This window comes from Panthera tigris, chromosome A2 (assembly GCF_018350195.1).
Source record: "Panthera tigris isolate Pti1 chromosome A2, P.tigris_Pti1_mat1.1, whole genome shotgun sequence".
Classification (NCBI taxonomy): domain Eukaryota; kingdom Metazoa; phylum Chordata; class Mammalia; order Carnivora; family Felidae; genus Panthera; species Panthera tigris.
The window spans coordinates 2,883,592-2,905,735 of NC_056661.1; the positions used below are offsets into that span (position 1 = coordinate 2,883,592).

General features: G+C 60.1%; 1 protein-coding gene across 10 annotated transcripts in view; it reads right to left on the minus strand.

The window, feature by feature from the left end:
* The window catches only part of ZFR2 (zinc finger RNA binding protein 2), a 52,997-nt gene that overhangs the window by 1,321 nt on the left and 29,532 nt on the right, over positions 1–22,144 (minus strand). The window contains exons 10-20 of one of the 10 annotated variants that reach the window (XM_042977743.1): positions 20,955–21,087; positions 20,118–20,308; positions 16,984–17,155; positions 15,642–15,780; positions 13,807–13,904; positions 13,371–13,466; positions 12,006–12,117; positions 11,360–11,457; positions 10,506–10,608; positions 7,284–7,420; positions 6,183–6,913 (exon numbers count right to left, since the gene is read on the minus strand). In XM_042977743.1, the coding sequence (XP_042833677.1) occupies positions 7,293–7,420; positions 10,506–10,608; positions 11,360–11,457; positions 12,006–12,117; positions 13,371–13,466; positions 13,807–13,904; positions 15,642–15,780; positions 16,984–17,155; positions 20,118–20,308; positions 20,955–21,087 (1,270 nt within the window). In that variant the 3' untranslated portion in view covers positions 6,183–6,913; positions 7,284–7,292. Of the gene's footprint in view, positions 1–6,182; positions 6,914–7,283; positions 7,421–9,770; positions 11,206–11,359; positions 11,458–12,005; positions 12,118–13,370; positions 13,467–13,806; positions 13,905–15,641; positions 15,781–16,983; positions 17,156–20,117; positions 20,309–20,954; positions 21,088–22,144 lie in introns of those variants that run through there. The other 9 variants (XM_042977741.1, XM_042977740.1, XM_042977742.1 and 6 more) reach the window with 9 other exon arrangements.

Genomic DNA, 22,144 nt, shown 5'->3' on the forward strand with positions numbered 1-22,144 from the left:
GGATCTTGCCCTTTCCCTCGACCACTCTGAAGCCAGCCGGGCCTCAGAATTACCCAGTCCCGGGCTCCTCACCCTCCGTGTCTCAGTCCTGTCGAGCTTGATTCCAGAAATTCTCTGACGCGCCAGGCCACCCCGCCTGGTACAGGCTGGCGACACGGAAGCCCCTCCCTGACTTCCCAGCTGCCTCCAGTTTTCCTCCCCGCTACCTACCACCATTCACCTTCCCCTGCATGGCTAAGGATGAAAATGTGACTGTAGCCCTCCCCCGCGCTAAATCCTCCCATAGCTCCCCACTGCCTAAAACGCTCAGCATGGCATTCAGAGCTCTTCACGTTCAGCTCCCCACGGACCTCCCCGGCCTCACCTCCTGCTCCCACAAAGCACCCAGCAGTCTGGCACCTCCTTCTGCCCAGAATGCCCTTCCCCTTTGTCCTGTTGGCATCTCCAGCTCACACCTATCTCGACTGGCACCATTTTTAGGATGCGCCCACCTTCTCAGAGCAGAACCCTGCTTCTATGCCCCGAAAAGGCCCCTCGCTGGAGGCACCAGCTTTCTTGTCTCACCGAGCGATGGGTGTGGACCTGGCCTTGGTGACTGAGCCCGTGAGCCCGCCTGGGAAGGAGGCCAGTGCAGAGAAAGCAGAGGCTGAATCCTGAAGGAGGAATTCAAATCCTTGGATCCAGCCGAGCCTCGAGTTCACGCTATGACTAGTGTTGGAAACCACTCTGCTTTTTTTGGTTGTTCCTGCAGGGGGTTTCTGCCACTTGCGAGCAAAAGGATTCCTAATACTGAAAATAGGGCAGGAAGGTGGGCGTTGAAATGAACGTACTCTAGGACGTGGAACTGGCGAGTCAGATTAGATTGCCCTAAGCCCAGCTAGAAGTGGGATCTCCTGGGCGCACCCTTCCAAGATCTGATAGATCTCCCATCCATCCGCTGGGTCGGGTGGTGCCGTCTTCTGACACGACACGTGCAACAGAGGAGCCCTGAGGACCCACCCGCTTTCCCTCCTGAAGGCCCTTCTTTGTTTATTCAAATCTCACCGCTTTTCGCGTCCTACCTCTCTCCTTTGTTGGCTGTTGCAATTTGCAGAAGCCCCTGTTCTCCAAACTCCTGGCGGTTTGGGGGCCAATCCTGAGTTCCAGAGAGGCAAAGCTACTGGTCTATGGTCGCACAGCTGGCTGGGGCTGTAAGTCAGGCCTGCGGACTCACTCAGTGGGGTTGGAAACTTCTCAAAGGCAGGGCACATTTCTTAATTCTGTACTAATATGGATGAAAATCAATGTAGGCGGCGAACAAGGGGAGTCATAGGACATGCACGTTACGTAATGCATCAGTTTGAATCGGGACTGGCTACACAGGGTGGAAGAACACGGGTGCTGGAGGCTTGAAGTAGACAGAAATTAATCTCTGAGGGATGTACTCCTGGGCAGTGTCAGGAACCGAGGCTCCTGCCATCTTGTTGCTCTGCCTTTCTCCGCACATGAACTGTCACCTCTTGAGCTAACATGGCCGCTGAAGCTCCAGCCCTCCCATGTGCATTCCAGCCAACAGGAAGCGGGAAGTTGGCAGGGAAAGGTACACCTCTTCTCTTCAAGGGCTCTTCTTGGAAGACGCACGTGACAGCTTTGGTCTATTCTGTTGGGTGGAACTTAGCCACATGGCCAAATTTAGTAGCAGGGGAAGCTGGGAAATGTAGTCTTTACAGCAGGGGCCAAGGAAGCCTCCTCAAAGTTCCCAGGCATGTCCCCACTTCAGGGCCTTTGCGTTAGTTGTGCCTTCTGCCTGGGACACTTCCCCGGACGTACCCATCATTCCAGCGCCTACAGAATATTCCAGTCTTCTGACACTTCACGTCCTCTCCCCTTGTAGATCAGTAGAGCGACCATGGTCTAACTGGCCATATATTGTACTCGTTTTGTGGTGGTGGTGGTGGTGGTGTTGTCTACTGGCTGCAGCCTCTCCAGAACATCAGCTCCCCAGGGCCAGGGGTTTTGGACAGTGTCATTCACGGCTGTGGCCCCTGAACCTGGCACACAGGAGGGGCTCAGGATGTATTTTTTAAGCCAACGAGTACAAGGGAGGGGAGAGGTAATGAGCAATGACTGACACCCGTGAGCTGAGCACTTTCATTGTAGCCATTTCACAGACGAGACAACTGAGGCCCAGTCGGTGCCCGGGCTCACCCCGGGATACAGGAAGCGGCGGGCTGCGCTTTCAACCCCGGTCCGTCGGGCTCCAGGGCCCACAGGCCAGTTGCACGGCAAGGTGTTGGGCCCACGACGGACCCCCAAAGAGTTCTCCAGATGGCAGGTGAGGCAGGACGGCATCAGCCAGACGTGGGAACAGCTGAGCTGCCGGGGGGGGGGGCCCCCAAAGATCCTCGGCTGGAGCACCGGGCCAGATCGGAGTGCCCCAATTAGCACACCTTTAAATTTAGCTTTCTCCTCCCCGCCAGGGGACTTGGGGGATTCAGCGGAGGAACACTCCGCTCTTTCGAGGAAAACTGCTGCATCGCTCACTCTGCAACTGGGCACATGGCGTGACGGGCCATTCTCCACTCGCCGAATGAAGGGCTTCTCAAGGCGACTGCTTTGGGGTGCCAGGCGGGAGGGACTGATGGGGGAACCTGTTTGCCCACTCCCATCCCTCATCTTGTCTTGTTCTGTAGGTGGAGCTGAGCCTGCTTATAGGTTCAACACGTGTAAACCGGGTCCATAGCACTTCTTGGCTTAAAATCTTTGTGTGGCATGGGGCGCGTGGGCGGCTCAGTCGGCCGAGCGTCCGACATCAGCTCAGGTCATGATCTTGCGGTTTGTGGGTTTGAGCACCGCGTTGGGCTCTGTGCTGACAGCTCGGAGCCCGGAGCCTGCTTCGGATTCTGTGTCTCCCTCTCTCTCTGCCCCTCCCCGGCTCACGCTCTGTCTCCCTCTGTCTCAAAAATAAATAAAAAATTAAAAAAAAAAATCTTTGCATGGCTCCACTATGCTTGGGATAAACCCAAGCTCCTCTCGGTGGCCCGTCACGTCACCAGCTGTGTCTGGCTGCTGTCACCTCTTGCTCTCAGCTCCCTCCTCCACTTCCCTTGGCTGGCTTGCTACCACTTCCTCTGCCTCTGCCTGCTGTTCCTCAAATGTTCCAGGCACTGCCTGGCCTTGGGGCCTTTGCGCATGCTGTTTTCTCCTCCTCCTATGTGCTTTCCCCAGCTCCTCTCCAGCTTGGCTCCTTCTCAGCATTTCTGGTTCCTCCAAGAGACCCTTACTGACCACCCATAGTGGCCACCCACCATCTGAGCCCAAATCACTACATGTTACCATGTCTACTCATTCTTGTTGACTGCCCTCCTGACGTGCCTTTGCCCCCTTGACAAAATGTATGTTCCATGAGCAAGGGCAGGGATCATCTCTGGCTTGATCAATCATTTACCTCTGGAGCCGAGCCTGCAGGAGACCTTTATGTTATTATGTGTAACTTGTTCACAGTGGAGCAATGTCCGCTAAGGAGCACTTTTATTTTCTAGGCCTTGTTCTGGTATTTGCCTGGAGTTAGTGATTGCCTTTGTTTTGTGTATCTGTGACACTCTGTCTCCTCCAACCTTTCCAATGGATCTAACTTCCCCACTCAGGGCCAGATGCGGCCCGGCTGTACCCCTGGTCCTTCTTCAGCATCTAGGGGTTCTTGGGAAGTGACTCCTGTTTTTTTGGGGGGGTCCTAGGTCTCCCTGTTTCTTGGTCTGTGCCCTCATTTCGGGAGTGTGTACCCTCAAGGCTTTTCCTTCCACCCCCGTGTGGCCGGTGGCTTGACTGAAGACACTATCCCGAGTGGTGGCTGGCTTCCTTGCCTGGTGTCTTCCAGATTCTAGCCTTGGGCAGTTGAACAACCTGAAGCTGTCCTGCTTCCTTATCCCCTGCTTGTCACGTTGTTTGCCCTCTCTTTTGAAGCCTGTACAATCTTCTTAGCCTCCACATCCTGTACTTTCAAAGCGTGGGTTTGGTGGGCGTCTGTGTTCACTGGTCGCGCTGGACGTTTTGGCGGGCTGTGTCATGTGTTCCATTCCTGCCAAACTTTCTTAAATGATGTCACTGGTGATTTCTTCCCCTGTGGTGTCTCTTCTTCTTCATCATACATTGGTCTCCTTCTTTTCTTGTCTTTTTTTTTCTTTTTGTCTTCTCATTCCACTTTGTCTTCCAAGTCTGTCAACATTTCCATATTTTGACTACCAGGTTGAGTTTCCAACTTCTTTCTAGTTCTTTGAATGTTCTTTTTCCTTTTTAAGATTCTCATCTTTAAGTAATCTCTACACCCAACATGGGGCTCGAACTCACGACCCTGAGATCAAGACTCGCACGCCCACTGACTGAGCCGGCCGGGCGCCCCTTAAAGTTCTTTTTCAAAAGGCAAATGTAAACCTGCTTCCTGGCCATCGCATCTTCTACAAGCTCTCTGAGGATAACCTGCATAAGGGGGTTTCTACAACTGCTTTCTTCTGTTCTCATTGTCTCTTCCCTCCAAATTACTTTTTTCCTTCTCTTTTTGGGTTTTAGTCTCTCACTAGCTAACATTTGCTCTATGGCAAGTGACGTAGAGCTGGCAGAAGGCTCCTCACCATTGGAGTGGGTTGAGTACAAGGCACTGGTCACTGCCTCGAACACCAGTGACGCCGTAGGGCTTTTCTCACAGCCCGGCAGCTCGTATTCTGGAAGCTGAAGAGGTCACAGTTTCCTGTGTGACCTTCACCTTGATTGCTGGTTTCCACCTTCACACCTGCCCTCCGCCATGCCTGTGGCCCTGAGGCTGAAACCTTCCGTGCAGCAAGTGTTGACAAATCCACTTTATTCCTGGGTTCTCCCCCAGCTCTGCAAGGTGGGTGCTGCTAGTTTTGATCCAATTTTATAGACGGTCGGGGAGGCGAAGTGAACTGTCCTGACACCCCACAGCTCGTCTGTTCAAGGCCACGCTGAGACGGGAGCCTGGAGTCACCCTCACTGCACGAAGGGACAGCTGCTGGTTCAGCTTTGATTCCTCCCAAGGAAGTTGGGGAGTGCTTGCTGATTGAATACTGAATACATTTCAACCCTCTCAGTGGCAGACACAGGGAAGCCACATGAGTGACGGCCCATGGCGCGTGCCAGGCGTTCAATAAACGCTGGTTGGATAAAAGACACTGAAACAGCAGTGCGCGATACAAGATGTCACAGAGTGGGGGTGCCTGGGGGGCTCGGTTGGTTAAGCGTCTGACCTCGGCTCAGGTCATGATCTCATGGTTTGTGAGTTCGAGCCCCGCGTCGGGCTCTGTGCTGACGGCTCGGAGCCTGGAGCCGGCTTCGGATTCTGTGTCTCCTCCTCTCTCTGCCCCTCCCCTGCTCATGCTCCGTCTCTCTACCTCTCAATAATAAATAAACGTTAAAAAAAAAAAAAAAAAAGATGTCACAGAATGAAACCTAACTGCCAAACTCATGGCCACGTGAAGATGAGTATTTTGGAGACACAGTCCCGACTTGGGAGAGGAGAACAGGGCTCCTTCGTTTACCACGAGAGGGAACCTGGCCAGGTTCTGACGGATTCCAAACTTGCACGTGGAAATTTCAAATGCCTTCAAATGCCCATGCCCCCTGATTGATAAGTTCCATTCTGGGACATCTACGGAGGGAGGGACAGAACCCCAACTGTGCAAGACAGCATGTCTGCCGCATCGTGGTTAATAACTTGAAAATGTCCAACAGGAGGGGATGGTTAAGCAAATTAGGGCACGTTCATTTTGTGGGATCTATTAAAATGCATCTATTAAAAATGCATCTATTAAAAATGACATCTCAGCCAAAAAAGTGGGGGGAAAATGCCCACCAATAGATGAACAGATAAACAGAACACGGCCCATACGCGCACGTCCCTCGGCCGTGAGCAGGAGCGAGGCGCCCACCCCCGCCGCCCCACGGACGGACCCCGAACACACGACGCTCAGGGAGGGAACCGGACACGAGAGGCCCCACGGGGCGTGAGTCCACGTGTGTGAAACGTCGTGGGGGCTGGGGAGGGTGAGGGTGAGGGTGACAGCTAATGGGGGCAAGCCGTCTTTTTGAGCTGATGGAATGTTCTGGAATTAGATGGTGGCGACGGTCGCGCATCTCAGCGAAAATAGCAAAACCCACTGAGTTGTACATTTTGATATAAAGCAGCAAATTTTATATGCGTGTTACCACAATTAAAAAAGTCATATTGTGACGTCTGTGGAAGTATTAAATGAGAAAAAGTCTAAGCACACGCAGAACAACGAGGAATCAAAGCTGAGACGGCGTCACGTGAAGAAACGGGCATCAAAATGGTATAAAGGGCCGACCCGCCACCGAGAGAGCACGAGAGACAAGCTAGGAAGGAAACACGGCGTGTGTTCATAGTACTCGACCTCGTTTCCACTCTTTAGTTTTTCTGAAACTTCCAGGCTTTTTGTAATGGGAAAACCCGGTGCACTGAAGTTCCCCGGTGTGTTAAAATAGACGTAAAACTCACCGTCTCCAAGAGCACAGCTCAGCGGCGTCAGGCACACTCACACTGTCGTGCAGCCGCGCCCCCCCCCGCCATCTGCGTCCAGAACTTTCCATCTCCCCAGACTGAGACCCTGTCCCCATGAAGCACGGACTCCCCAGCCCTGGCTCCCACCATCCACTCTCTGTCTCTGTGGGCGGGACTCCTCTAGGGGGTCACGCGGGACGTGTCCTTCTGTGTCTGGCTTCTGTCACTGCACACAGTGACCTCCGGGTCTGTCCACGTGATGGCAGGTGACAGGACACCCTTCCTTTTTAAAGCTGAGTAATATTCCAGTGTCTGGGCGGGTGGGCCACAGCGGGCTTGTCCATTCACCTGCCGATGGGCACTCGGGTCGTGTCCACCGCTGGGTCGCTGTGGATGCTGCTGCTGGGAACGTGGGGGGTGCAAGTTCCCGTATCCCAACTCTTTTTCTTTTTTTATGTGCAGAACTTGAACAGACCCGAACGGGGCACGACCCCCCCCAACCCAGGCTGCCTTGTCCACCGTAGGAGAAACACGGGGCTCCTGGGAGAGATGGAGCTGGCATTTTCCCCCCCAAACGCTGTCGACACCGGCCGAGCCTTGGAGATGCTCCCTGCACCCCTGGGGCGCGACTTATTTCGGACCAGGGACACGGCGGGTTCTGTTGCCCGCGGCTCTGGATGGAGCCGGCTTCCATTTTCGTCCTCCCTGGACCGCCTGCCAGGCGCGGCCCCAGCCCTGCCCACACTGCCCGCGTCATCCCTCCCACACTCACCGCTGTCTCCTAGCAACCGGGCTCGCCCGCCAGCATCCTGCAGCCTGAGGTCCAGGGATGCCGCTCCGGGGCCTGCTCTCCAGCCTCCCCGCCTGCCACGGGGCTGGCTCCGGGGTCCCCTGCCGGTGGGAAGAGGGCTGCAGGGGAGAGACCAGAAGAGCCGCTCTGTGGGCCGGCGGCAAGCTCAGTCGCCCAGGCGCTTCGTCCATCTGGACCCGGCGCTTCGCTAACCGACTGCTTGATTTTTTTCGGGAGTTGCTAGGGGGAAAGATTTAACTCCCCGTCAGCAGGATCGGCTTTAGGCCACCTGGTGCTCAGGATACTGTCCCTCTTCCCCAGGAGCCGGGGGTGGGCCAGTGAACAGTGGGTGATGAGGTGTCCCCGAGCTGCCCCCCTGCCAGGATCTGAGGGAGGAAGCCGGTCCGCGAGCACTTGCGTGCAGGTCACGGCGGCAGGACACGGGGCTCCCCGCGAAGTTGTGACGACCGCATCTGGCAAGTCACGGGCTGCACGGGCGAAGCCACCTTCCTTCTGTCCTCTTGCCCCTGCCTTAGCCGAAGCCTCTCGGCCAAACCGTGACAACGGTCTCCTGGGATGAGGTGGACGCAGACTGTGTCTTCACTGCCGGGAGGCACGTTCCTGTCACAGGGAGACTCCCCTTGGGGTGCCGGAGCACAGTTTCAAGCATGTGACACGTGTACCGAGCTACCACCATGCACTTGGTCTGTTCTGGCCCCGGGGGATACCCACGGTGGGTGGAGTGGGTACGCTTCCTGCCCACAGAGAACCCATGTCGCTGGGGGAAGGCGGGTGGCAGGTGATTTTAATCAGTGACGTGTGGTATAAAGAAAACAAACATAGTTATGTGACAGGGAGAGGTGGTCAGGGAGTCTTCTTGGAGGAGGGGACATCTGGGAGGAGAACCGAGGGAAGGGAGGAGTTGCCGGTCATACAAGTCAGAGAAGAGCTTACTAGGTAGTAGAAGTAGCATGTGCAAAGGCCCTGGGGTAAGAACAGGTTTGGCTGGTCTGAGGACAGCAAGAGACTGGTGGCTCTGAAGGGGCGTTATTGAAGGAGAGGGTGGCAGATGGGCTTTTGGGGGGCCTCGTTGGGATTTGGGAGTCACCTGAATTTTACCACAAGCTCCCACTGCTGGAGGACTGAAGCAGCAGAGTAGCACTGCGAGTGGCAAGCACAGACAGTGCCGACGGTGATGGCTTGGGCTCGAGCACACAGGAACCTGGGAGGACTCCCCGGTGGTGGTGGTGGTGAGCCTGGAGAGCTGGGCGAAGGGCAGAGCCACCGCCGGAGGAGGCGGAGGATGTCGGGACCCTCCCTCGGACCCATCCCTTGTGCCCCATCCGTGGCGGCGGCCAGGACCAGCTGAGGGGCTGGCTCTGACTCCTAGGGATTGTTGGGCTGCCAACAAGGAAGGGGGCCCAGGGCCCCAGAGGCAGAGGAGAGGGGCCTGCCCTCCCGGGGGGGTGGTGGTGCTTAGGCACTGGCCGGCTGCTTCCCGTTTCCAGTTGATAACGTGCCCGTGAGAACCAAGCAGGGCTTCGCCTGCCTGAGGGGGCTGAGAAGGGGGTCTGTGTGCGCCCAGCCCGTGCTCTGACACACGCGCCCCCACCGGAGGCCCACGCTCCCCCCGCTCCCCTCCCCGGAGCCTGACCGTTGCCTGGGGACGCCCTGGGGGCTTGAAGCTGTCGGCAGCTCAGCGGTGACCCAGTCTCCCCGTCTGAACCCCCCTCTGCCCCCTGAGGTTTGCCACGAGGGTTTGGGAAAACTCTGGGGAACTCCTGGTAGGGGACCTACAGGCAGAGAGCCCCCCACCAACTCAGCTTGGCCACCTCCTTGTCTAGGAAGCCCTCTGGGCCCCCAGCCTTCCCGTTGATGATCATTTCTAGGACCAGGCCAAGACAGGCTCCCTGAGTGGTCACGGGGCCTGTGCAAAATGAGTGCTCCTCGGGGAGGGTCCCCAGGGCACCCTGGGGTGGGAATGGCCCGGGGGACCAACGCACGGGGGCACAGCCTCCGGGCAGCACGCTGCTCACGCTACGGCCTGAGTGTCAGAGAGAAATGCCGGCCGGCCGGGCACCCCCGCTCGGAGCCCTGAGGGAGCGGCGGGAGGGCGCAGCAGGGGCTCCGCACCCCAAGCAAGGGCCGCACAGTCCACACCATGAGACGTTATTTATTTATTCCCCACCCTCGCAAACCTTCAGGTGGCTCTACGGGGACATCAGACACAAAGCCACACTCAGACTGCCCCTAAATACAGAAGTGGAATTTAAGGATTCACCTGACCACACATGGCCTCGGCCCAAGGACGGACTTTTCCCCTTCAGTGCCGTGGGGCGACCGGGCAGGGAGGCTCGAGCACAGAGGGAGGACTGGGCAGGGCTGCCCCTCGTCCACCCGGGCTCCTGCACCAGGCCCGGACCCAGACCTGCTGCACCCGGCCGGGGGGGGGGGGGGGTGGGGGTGGGGGTGGGTGTGGTGTGTGAGGAGTGACCGAGCAGCTCCCGCTCTAAGTAGAAGGCACTCGGTGGTACGGGGTCAGGGCAGACTGTGTGTCACAGACGTTTCTGGGGGGCCAGGGGTGCACCCAGCCTGCATCCTCACCGCCACTGGGCCCTCCCACCTCCCTGAGGGTGGACGCTGGCCGGGAAGATGCCAGCTCCGGCCCTGCAGACCTCTGGGGTGGGGCGTCTCCAGGTTGGGGTCTGGAGCGGGGGGCGGGGGGGATGTGTTTGGGGCAGGCTGGGCCCAGGGAGGGGGGATCCCGGCCTGGGTGCGTCCTCAGGCTCGGCCCCACCCGCCGGCTCTCCCTGGCCCGTCCCTGTGATGTGGTTTCAAGTCCACGCAGGGCTGGGGCATCCGCAGGGAGCGCTCCGGAAGGCCACACGCTTGGTGGGCCACAGGGTGAGCCCAAAGCCGGCAGCGTTTCACTGTGCTGCACCTTCTAGCCCTCCGCGGGGCGGGCCTTCGGGTGCCGGCTGCTGCCCCAGGGGGCCCTCACCCCGGGAGAAGGTGATTTCCAGGAGGATTTAAGCAAAGTGTTTTTAAAGAAACCCACAGATCGCTCCGGAAAGGAGAACACGGCCGTCCAGCGTCGGGACGAAGCGGCTGCGGTGAGGACACGCGTCCGGGCGTACCCAGCAGGGGATGCTGCTCACGCGGGCCCCTCTCCACCCTGCCAGCCCTGCTTCCTGGGGACCTCACCCTTCTGGGCCTCGGTTCCTGCCTCCCGCAGCCTCTTCCGGAAGCGCGCCCCCGGCCTGCTTCTGGGGGGCGGCAGAGGGTCCATGCCCAGGATCTTGTGGATCTGCCGGAACGCCAACAAGCGCAGGGCGTGCTGGGGGCAGACGGCCAGTCAGGACCCTCCCACTGCTCGCCGCTGGCCCTGCACCCACGGCCCAGCGCGGACACGAGCTCACCGGGTGTCCTCGACGACACCCTGCCAGCAACCACAGAGCTCGGGGCACGCGCGGGCTTGGGGAAGCGCACTGCGCCGGGGCCAGCCGATGGCAGGATGTTCCCAGGAAGCCCTCGGAGCATCAGCCCCTTTCTGGGCTCTCTACCGGACTCCAAGTCCTGCATCGCCACTCGGCCATGACCGTGAGCAACCTGACTCTTCCCGTTAAGGGCAATTCGTAAGCGCCAGGGTCCGTGTGGGTTTTGTGCCACGGGGAGGCTTTCTTACAGATAAACTTGCTGACAAAAGGGAAACCACAGCGGGGGGCTGTGCGGGCCAAGCTGGAGGCCACGGCTGGGTGTCGTCACACCCTGAGACGTGGGGCCACGAAACACCCAGGGAAGTCCCAGCCAGCAAAGCCCCAGGTGTGCACCTGCCTCACTGTCATGGCAGCTTCGGCCCCGAGCCAGGCTGGCCCTGCCCCCGTCACCCACAGGCCACCTGTTTCTACAAAGGGAAGGAGAGGGGGAGGGGGAACCCCACATCATTTCCGGGTCCACGTGTAGCCGCAACCTGGGCGGGGACCCGGGTGCCACGCCCGGCCTGTCCGAGCTGGCCCGGACTTGGGAGCCACACGCACCACACGGGCCGGCTGTCCTACCTGCGCACTGGCCGTGAGGTCCTCACGCTGCTGGCAGGTCATGGGCCCGAGGGCGTCCCTCTGATCTCTCTCGCAGGGATCCTGGATCCCAGGCCCATCTTGTCGAGGAGAGGTGGGGGCCGCAAAGGACAAAGTACCCAGGGGAAGAGACCACCACCGCGGTTGGGCGGGTCCCACGCAGGGCCCACCCACTGCCCCCAAGCGTGCACCAGCCACACCCCTGTGTGCGCCTGCGAGAGCCCTGGGACAGGACAGGCCCGCAGCACATGCTCCCTGCACGGCCTCTCCTGTCACTTCACCTGCCACCATCCTATGCCCTAAAATGACGGGAAAGCCCCGTTTCTGCATCTAACACCTCGATGGCTCAGTGCACTGTCTCCCTTTGACGCCCATTATCTGCGACCCTGCGTGGTTCCTTTCCCGACATTCCCAGGGCTCTCCAGGGCTCTCCAGGGCTGCACTGCCCCAGGGCAGGCCCCTCCCTTGCCCGGACCCTGGTCCCTGTGCTGCTTCTGTGGCATGCAGTGTCTGTCTGGCTCCCTTCCCTTGTCTGCCCGGGACAGTGCTCCCAGGGTTTGCAAGTGGCTCGTTCTGTGCCTGCCACACCTGCTCTACTGTTCTGGGCTCCCCGGCCTGCGGGACTGACCTGCCAGGAGCATCCCCGAGGCTACACACTCCAGGACACGCCTCAGGCCGTCCCCGGGACTCAGGGGCCCCTTCGTGCTGCTCAGGGCCTTCTCCACCAGCAGCTCCATGGCCTGGGCCCCGCGGGGACAGAAAAGACGATGCCGTGCCTCAGAGGAGAGCACTTGGGCCAGCTGGACTCTCCCCCGGGCGACAGCTGCGATGCGCGGGGTCTCCAGCAGACCCTGGGACGGAGGCCCCTAGCAGCACTGTTCCTCGCCCCCACCCATCCTTGACTTCTGAGGAGGAGGGTGGTCCCTGGGGCCTGTCTCTGCCTCCCCAGGGGGTGGCTGCCGGCAGGTTTCTGCGCCTTCTCCGCCTCCCGATTCTCCATCGGCAAACCCTGTGCACAGTAACACTGCAAACTAGGGTCAAGAGGGTTGAAGAACTGCTCTCTGTGACCCTCGTGCATTTAGTAAGGGTCAGATGACCCGTTGACCTGCTCTGGCATGCTCCCCTCTCCAGGGAGCCCCCCTCCCTGTGGGGAGCGGTGGGGGGGGGGTCTTGGGGGCGGGATCAGGACAAGTGTGCTCTCTGGGGGGGGGTGCTTCTAGATTTACAGGGAAACGGGCTCCTGGGGAATGCGGGGCCCTCTCAGCGCCCAAACGGACCCATGTGTCCCAAAAGGAGTGGTGCCGAGAGCAGCGCCTGCCTCCTCTGGACACTGGGCAGAGAGAGCCCTTGGTCTGGTAGACGGTCCTCGCGGGTGAGTGAGGCCAAGGATGGCAAGGCCAGAATGGGAAGGGTCTACTTGTGCAAGAGCGCGGCTCTGGGGGGGAGAGATGCTGGCAGCAGAAATGCACACGGAAAGCAAACGTCCGTCCCCCAAAGTAAATGAGATGGACAGACTCAGACGTGCCGACAGGTGCACGGACACAGCATGGCAACCTGGGGTTTGGGGGCACGGGTGCCCTTGCCTCTGTCTTCTCTCCTCTCCCCCGACGGGCCCCAGGACTGACTGCCAGGGGCTGTCAGAGCCATGGGGGTCTCCCCTTCGGAAGAGGGAGGGCACGCACCAGGCGGCCCCGAGGCCAGTCCCGGGCCCCCTTGCCTCACGTGCTCTCTGGTTCTGCCTGTGAGGTTGCCGGTTCAAGGTAACGGCAGTCTCATGAGGCTGTGCTCCGCAGCAGGCCTCCTCCTGGCCCCGACGGACCCCTAGGCCGCCCCCTCCCCACCCACCCTTCCAGGCTGCTCAGTTGGGCCCCTTTTTGGAAAGCCCAACACTGGGAAGGGGAACCTCTGTCTCAGAGAAAATGAGGCCTGTCAAGGCTGTTGGAGGCCCTTGGGGGGCTCCCCAGGACAGGGCCAGCCACGGGGTGCTGCTTACCCAGGCCGGCAGGGCCCCCCAGGTGGGCACGTGCTGGCAGAGGTCACGAAGGACCCTGATGACAATCACGCACGGCTGTAGGCCACTGGCTCGAGCCTGCGGGGGGAAGAAGTACACCGTTAGCTCAGGAAGCCATGCGCTCGTGGCCTCGGGGACAAGGGCTGACCCTTGGGGAGTGAGCCTGGCCGGGAGGGACTCTGGGTGTGGCACAGACCCACTGATCCGGCCCAATTCGGAACCTCCAGTACCCGCCATCCCCCAGAGCAGTCCGGATCACTCCTTTATGTTTCTGACAAGGGCCAGGAGGAAACCTTGTCGGGTCAGTGCTTGGCAAGGAGACGTGGGTAGCCGTGCAGACGGCTGTCTCCCACAGCTGCATTCAGAGCCCGCTCTCAAGCGCCAGGACACAGACGGAGGCCCCCTCTGGCCCCCTGACCTGAAACCACTTGGCGTGGCGGAGGGCGGCCAGGGACTGAAGGCACTTCTCTGGGCTCAGGACGTCTTCTGGGTCAGGCTGAGGCACCTGCCTTCCTTCTAGAAGGAAAGGGCCATGTGGGCACGGCGCCCCTCACTACCCCCCTCGCCTCCCTGGGCCACGCGGCCCGGCCCCTCCTGGGCATCATCCTGTTATCTGGAAGGCACCGGGCTCCAGACCATCTCTCCTCCAGGCCACGCAAGGACCAGAGAAGTCATTTCTGTGGAAATGCTCTCCCTCTGCGGGAGAGCTCCCACGAGGACAGAGTGCAATGCTGGTTACCGAGCACCTGCAGTGCTGACGCCCTCGGTTAGCAAATCACAGTTCAGATGGAAAACGATGAACTAAGCCAGATTTCCAGACGCTTCCATGTGCATCACAGCAAGGGAGAGAGCAGGCTGGACGGGAACAGGTGCCGTCCTCGAGGGCAAAGGCCCCGCATCTGGGGGAAACTCAGGGGCCTTTTCCTGCGGTCTTTCCCCTGCTTCACGCTCTCCGCCCCTCGCTCCGGGAGGCCCCGGGTCACAGAGGTCAGGCGATGGAACACAGCTTCACTCATGCAGCGGTGTCCCCACGGGTGGGTCACAGCCCAGCCACTGCTTCAGGCTGAGGTGGAACCGTCCGGGGTGGGTCTGGGAGGGGGGCATTTCGCCTCCGGTGTCGCCCTCTGGTGACAGCCAGCCTGGGGCCTGACACACTTGTGGGGGACACAGAGGGGCGCCCTCCTGCCCACCCGTCTAGGAGCCTCGGATCGCTCACACTGCCTGACGCTCCCAGGCTGCCCTTGTTTGTGTGTTTGAGCAAACCCTAGCGGGGCCTGCAGCTAGGACTTCACGATGTCTCATCCCGCTGTGGTTATTTCTTACGTGACCATGACAACTGGTGATGGTTCCCACCAATGGTTCAGGGTTCTGCTCCCCCAAAATTTAAGCGATAAAAATGAACTGATTTAAAGAAGCAAGTTAGGGGCGCCTGGGTGGCTCAGTCGGTTAAGGGTCTGACTTCAGCTCAGGTCATGATCTTGTGGTTCATGGGTTCGAGTCCCGCATCGAGCCCTCCGCTGACAGCTCAGAGCCTGGAGCCTGCTTTGGATTCTGTGTGTGTCTCTCTCTCTGCCCCTCTTCTACTCACGCTCTGTCTCTCTCTCTCTCTCAAAGATAAACGAACATTAAAAAAAGTGTTTAAAGAAGAACGTTAGAAGTTCGTGGCCCTCCGCTGTGACCAAACAATCATGGAGGGGGTTCAAGAATGACTGGGGTTTGGAAAACAGTTCTGGGGGCTGCTCCACGAGGTTCCGGGGCTCCGTGAGATCCACGGTGTGTTCCTGGCAGCTGGCCTTCACCACAGCAGTGACTTGAGGCCCCTGCTGGCCCCTGGCCTGGCCCAGTGCCCTTCCCACTCTCTCAGCCAACCGGCCTCAAGCCCTAGAGCCCCCATGTCTCACAGGAGAGGCCTTAGGACCCATGGGGTTGCCTGTGGCCCCTGCTACACAGAATCAGCTGAGCTCCCAGGGACCCAGCACAGCTGATCTCCCTGGGGTGGGGAGCAGGTGTCTGTGCAGGCCCGGAGGCAAAGGGAAGAGGGGGACAGTGCTCTGGAGCTCATGTGACTGTCGCCACCTTGCTTCCTCTGCTGCCCCAAGGCCCAGTTCTTACCTGCCAGCAGCATCCAGGGCTGGCAGAAGTGCCAGAAGGCTGGTGGCTGTGACCCCCTCCCCACCCAGAGCAGAGGCAGATGCGGCCCTCAGTCACCAGGGAGCGTGGGGAGTGGGGCTGGACGGAAGGGCCCGGCCACACCTTGGTCCGTGGAAGGGTCCTCCCGCATCAGGGGCGAGGTGACAGACACAGCGACCCTCATCCTGGGCTCCTCGCAGGAGGAGATGATGATGTTGGCTTCGGGGTCAGAGGAGACCTCATACTCGTCTTCTGTCACCATCTGTGAGGTGCAAGTGTGACACGAGTCCACGTCAGTGCAGCTGAGAAGCAGGCGTCAACGAGCAAGAATGCGGTCGAGCGCCAGGCCCTGTGCTGGGCGCCTGTAGCCTCCGGAGGACTGAGACACAGCCCCCACCCTCTAGGAGCCCACACGTGTAGAGATGCGTACAGAAAACACCCTGCATGTAGGTGCCTTCACATGTAAAGAACGCCCGCCGCTCAACAACAGCAAAACCAGCGATCCGATGAAAAAAACCCACAAAACCTGCGAGGGACAAAACAGGTGGTTTGCAGAAAAGAAACGGGGAAGACCCTTTTTACGTGATGACACAGATTACCCCCACGCTAAGAAAGAAGCAAATTAAAACTGTAATGAGGCACCAGCATCGCCTCTGAGGACAAACCTCAAGAAGTCGAGGGGCAGCCGGGCTGGCAAACCTCTCTATAAACTGCTGGAGGCTGACCTGGCAACATCTACCAGAAGCATCTGGCCTCAAGCCTTTGACCAGCAATCCTGCCCCCCATCTTTCAAGCCCCCCCCCTTCGCCTCTAGCTCCATCCTGACGGGACACACACCTCCCACCATCCTGACGTGCCCCCTCCCTGCCAGTGCTCCCTCCTTGGCATCAGACTTTCACTTCTCCACAGACAACACATTGGAAGTTAGCTTGCTCTTGTGCATGTTCGCTCACCTCCTGACCAGAGCGGGGACCCCAGAGGGCGAATCTGGGTCTGCGCGACCCCCAGTGCTGGATTCTCCCAGGAACAGAGACAGACACGCCAGGAAGGAGAGCCTCCTCCACCCCGGGAACTGATTTTTCAACGCGAGACCCATTTAAATCATGACGTGCTCTCAGCCCTTCCCCGGTCACTGTTTCGGGTGAGAAAGTCCCAGACAGTCCAGGGGAGGAGCCCAGGCCACGTGCCGCGGTCCCCTCTCGTCTCCCCTGTGAAGGGGGAGGGTCCTGTGCAGTCCTTGGCACCAACTGCCCCTGTGGTGGCTGGTAAGTCAGCACCCTCAGTGACGGGACACTGACATCTTGAGTCTGACCCTAAACTCATTTTATAAAGGAGCCCGAAGTTCCTCCTCTTGTCAACTTTTGTACAAAAACAACCCGGTCCGTGTCTAGCAGACCCGCGCGGAAACACAGCCGCCCCAGCCGAGAGCCCAAGTGCCCGCCACGCACAGAGGCCGGGCTCTTACCGGGAGCTGCCGGGGCAGCTGCTCCGAGATTCTCCGCAGCAAGGTGTGGGTGGGCTTCTGCGAGCAGAGCAGGGTCAGCTGCACCGTCCTGTCCCCCCGCAGGAGGAGGCCTTTGGCCAGGAGGCCGACCCGCATCACGCCCTTCAGGACCCGAGCTCTGGGGGAGCCGCTGCTGTGGAGACAAGCCCGAAAACGCGTGAGACCCGCAGGGGAAAGGATCTGGAGAAGGGAGTGCTGCCGGGGTCCCCCGCTCCCGCAACCACGGGCGCCTTGCTGGGCCTCTGTCTCAGCTTCCCCATCTGGGAAACGGGCACATGCGCCTTGGAACAAGACCGGCAAACTGCGCACGCTCAGTAAGGGCGGGCATTGTTACTACCTGCTGTTCTCTGCATTCTGTAAACGGCCACCAATGGCCATCCCTGTGGCCCCTGGTCTTCGGCCAGATGGCGCCACCCACACGGCCCCTGGCTCTGTGCTCTCTGAGCATCTCTGGGGCCACCGGGCCCCCACCTCAGCTCCTTGGCTAGGAGGCCCAGCCAGGTGCTCGGCCGGGAGTCTGCCCTCTCTCCTCAGGCCCCGAGGCATCCGGCCATGGTCCCCAAGTGCCCCCCTGAAGCTCAGGCCAGCTTTGCGCAGCGTGAACCTAACTACAGCATCTGCCCCAACACATCACCTCCCGGTGCTACCCCCTCTGCAGGTGGGGGACACCCCAGTTCTCCCAGGCCGACTCGCGGCAGCCATCCTCTCCCACACTGCCTCCCTTGGTCCCTGTGTTCCAGCCCCACGAGGCTGCTTCCCTCGCTGCGCCCCGCGTGGGCCCCTCCCTCGGCGGGTGTCTACACAAAGTCCCCACCGGGCTCCAAGAGCTGCCACTCTTTGTTTTGTGACACTTCTCGGGATAGGAGGGGACCTGATCTGTTAAAATCCATTTATGTTTTTTTATGTATTTCTTGATTTCTGGACGACAGAGCGCTAGAGCCCAACGTGGCCTGAGAGGACCAGGTCTGGGAGGCCACCAGCCAAATCCAGCCCAGAATGGCTGCGGACGGGGCTAGAACCAGACTCCACAGATTCCCACCTCCCACGGGAAGAGGGGCAGAGAGCCGGGGCAGGGCGGGAGTGGGCGGGGGTGGGGGGTGGGGCAAGTAGACAAAAAGACGCAGAGGTTCATCAATCAAGCTGGATCCCAATTCACACACGCCGTAAAACAAAACCACCCACATTCTGATCTCTGTGGGACAACGGAAATTTTGACCCTGCTTGTTTGACGATGTTAAAGGGTGACTGTTAAACTACAATGGTGTTGTGGTTTTGTTAAATCGCGAGTCCTTGCTGTTTAGGGACAGCTACTGAAATCCTAGAGGGCACAGACTCAGAAGGCTTCCTTCCAAGAGACTGAGGAGGCCTCGTGTGGAGTCCGTGGTTCGGGCACCGGCACCTGGAGCTCCCCCGGGCCTCACTGTTCCATCAACTTCTGTGCACGCTGGGGAGCTTCCACTATACAAGAAAAACACCCAAACCTGACGTGCTCTTTCCAACAGCGAATAACAGAACAGCCGTAGGACGGCTCGCTACGATCCTTGTAAAGAACGCATTTCCAAGTTTTGAAAATTAACCCAAGGACAGAACACGCGGCATGCCGTAAGCGTTACGTGAAGGCTTAAAAGAGCCAGGTCAGCTTTGTTGTTCGGGCACAGGGCAGCTGCCAGGCTTAGGGAAGGGGGAGGGCAGGGGCGTGCAGGGGCAGCACGGGGACGCGCCCTGTGGAGGCTGACCCGTCTGGGTCCCCACCCCTACTGTCCCGGGGCCACACGACTCTGCAGCTGCTGAGTGCTGTGGGCATGCATGACATTGTGCTGCTGGGGGGTGGGGGGGGTGGTGGGGGGGGGGGGAGAGACCTGAGGAAGGCCTGCAGGTCCCAGGTCTGCCTGTGTCCACTGCCCGGCCTCCATGTTCAGTGCAGGACCACTGGGGATCCTCTCTCTCCCCTCTCTCTGCCCCTCCCCTGCTTATGCTCTCTCTCTCTCTCAAAATAAATAAACTTAAAATCATAAACAATAAGCAAATGAATAAAAACAGAAAGAAAACCCATGTGCTGGGAGAAAACCGGAGGGAACACGGGAGCGTCACGTGAAGGGGTGCGGCGTGGCGCTCCCATGCACCCCACACAGCACCAGCCCAGGGAAGCCGGCCCTGCGCCCCTTGGAGCAGGGCTGAGGGCAAGGGTCACCCTGCGGCCAGACCAGCTCTCGTGTACCGGTGAGCGAACCCTACACCCGGGCAGACCTCGGAGCTGGGAGGGGGTTTGGCCGTCTCTGCAAGGGCGTCAGTGCAGAGCAGAAAGAGCGCCTCTTTGCACCCCTGTCCACTGTCCTAGGGGAGGTCCCGAGTCTGAGCCCGGGGCTGACCCTTCGGAAGTCACTCACAGGTAGCACCAGGCGCTTCCTGAGGGCGCAGACCCTGGTAACAACCAGACCCCAAACGGGTCGACGCCACAGGGCTCCTCTTCTGCTCAATGTCCAGATCAGGCTGAGCCAGGGGACCGGGGGGTGGGGGCAGGGGGCGAGGGCATCGGGAATTTAGCAGGGGCAGATTTGTGGCTGGGTCGGTGGGGGATGCGGTTCTGGAAACAAGGTGGTGAATGCCCTCCGTGCCGCCCAATCGGACCCACGAAAACGGTTCAGGCAGTAAATTCCGGGTTACGTTTTACTGTAACACAGACAACTCCACGAGGCCCCGGAGAGAAGGGACTTGGAAAGGCTGACTTCCTCTCCGACTGCAGGCGGAGGGGCTTCCCTGCCCCAAGTCACAGGAAGGAGTCGCGGTGATTCACGGGGGCCCAGCGGCATCTCCCGCTGGGGGGCCTTCATCACCCTGTGAATCACACTTATCTCCGTTTTGCAGACCAGGAAACAGATGCCGTTAACCTTTCGTGAATGGCACTGTAGATGCACCTTCCATAGGAAACGTCAGTCTGGGGAATTTTCTGCCCGTGGCTGGAAAGTCCCAGAGACCGCGGACAGCTCAGAGGCCGTCCCAGGTGAGGCGGCCTCTGCCCTCCTGCCAGCCACGTCCTGTCCAGAACGGCTCGAGGTCACCCCTGGGCCCTGGGAACAGAGAGGAGCCTCCACTACCTGTGCTCGCCGCCCTCCTGCTCTGGGCTTCCGGAGCTCTCCTCGGCCAGCACGTCGGACACCAGCTTGAGGGCGCGCTCCACGTGGGAGACGGCCTTCTGGACGGCCAGGAGCTCCTCCTCCGTGGGATAGATGGCAGCATGCGTCCACATGACGTGCCGGTCATCGCTGGACTCTGGCCGCCGTGTGGGCTACAGGCAAAGGGGAGAGTGTCACAGGCGGGCTGAGGGGCTCCGGCACCCGGCAGGTAGGGGAGGGGATGAGCCGGGTCAGCCCCGGCTGCTGCAGGGCACATGCAGCCCTGTCCGGGGTGGGGAGCCCCGGAGCCAGGCTGGCTTTGGGGGTGGCAGGCAAGTGGCAGCAGAGAGCCAGGTGAAGGAAGGCTAGGGACGCCCGGGGCGGTGAGCCAGAGAGGACCCAGGACTGCGTGGGGCCAGTGGGCTCCCCTCTGTGGTGGTCTTTGCAGCCACCTCGACGGGGTCCTTCCCCTCGGCAAGGTGGGCACGGGGGGCTCCCAACCCACCCTGGCCCAGCGTGCGTGGACAGATGGACGCTGAGGCTCCAGAGGGAAACGGTGACCGGGGCCCCACAGCTAGGAGCGCCTGTGGCTGGTGATGGGACCCAGGCCTGGGGCCCCTGTCCGTGACTGGTGATGAGGCTATGGCCCTCAGGCCCTCCAGCTCCCACCCCTGGGCACCCCTTGGGGGTCCTCGTTCAAAGTCATGTTCCTCACTCCTAGAAGATTCAGGTCCTTGTAGGGAGGGCCTGAGAACCTCACCCACCCATGGGGCCTCAACCACGGGAGGCATTCGGCACAAAGACAAGGCCGCCACCCACCAGAGGCGAGCCAGTAGGTGCCCCCGGCCTGCTCAGGAGGGAAGGAGGCGGCTGGTCAGGTGGCGAGGGTCCAGGGTGTTCTTCCTGGGCCTGTGGCCCCTCCTCCAGTCGCCTCCTACATAGATCGTAGCGCCTGTTGGGGGGAAGAGGGGGGACAGGTTGCTCTAAGCAGCCGAGGGTCCCCTGGGCTTGTCATGTCAGAGCGATGCTAGGTGAGGTCGGGGCTCCAGGACCTCCAGGGACAGACACAGTAGCCTGATGGGGCCCTGGGAGCCCACCTCCAGGATGTGGGTCCTGCACAAATGCCCACCGTATATCAGGGAGACTGAGGCCAGGCGGGTCGGGAGAACATATGCCAAGGGCAAGAGGCAGGGAATGAAGGACAGCTGCAATCCTGAGTCTGTCCTGGGTCTTGCTCCCCAGCTCAGACACTGCCTGGACCTTCCGAGCATCAGACACCATGTCAATAATGCTTCGAACCTGCTCCAGAGGGCGAAGGAGGATGTGACAAATGCATGGGTGGTCAGGGGACATGAAGATTCAGGGGGACACAAGGAACCCTAAGGTTCAGGCAGAGACCAGAGGTCTGGAGTACATAGGAGGTCAGAGGGACACAGATACCAGGGGATCCTGGGGTCAGGGAGACGGAGGAGGTCGGGGGACATAGGAGATCAGGGGACTCTGTGGTCAGGGGGACAGAGGTGGTCAGGGGGACATAGGTCAGAGGACACCGGGGTCAGGGGGACACAGGAACTCAGGGGAACTGAGGTCAGGGTGACACAGGAAGCTGGGGGACACAGGAGGTCAGGGGAACTGAGTTCAGGGTGACACAGGAGGACGGGGGACACAGGAGGTCAGGGGAACTGAGATCAAGGGGACACCAGAGGTCAAGGGACACCAGAGATCAGGGGACACAGAGGTCAGGGGACACAGAGGTCGGAGGGACACTGGAGATCAGGGGACACTGGAGGTCAGGGGACACCGGGGTCAGGGGGACACCAGAAGTCAGGGGATACCGGGGTCAGCGTTCACGGAGACGCGGGGCATCCCTGTGAAGTGGGGCCCAGAGCGCCTGTCCCGTGGCTGCCGTGGCTGTGCCGTCCTGCGTGTCTTACGAGATGCTAACGCAGGCCCTGAGCCCGACCATCTCTGCCAAGGGCGGTGTCCCCTGCCCACCTCGCAGGGGTGAG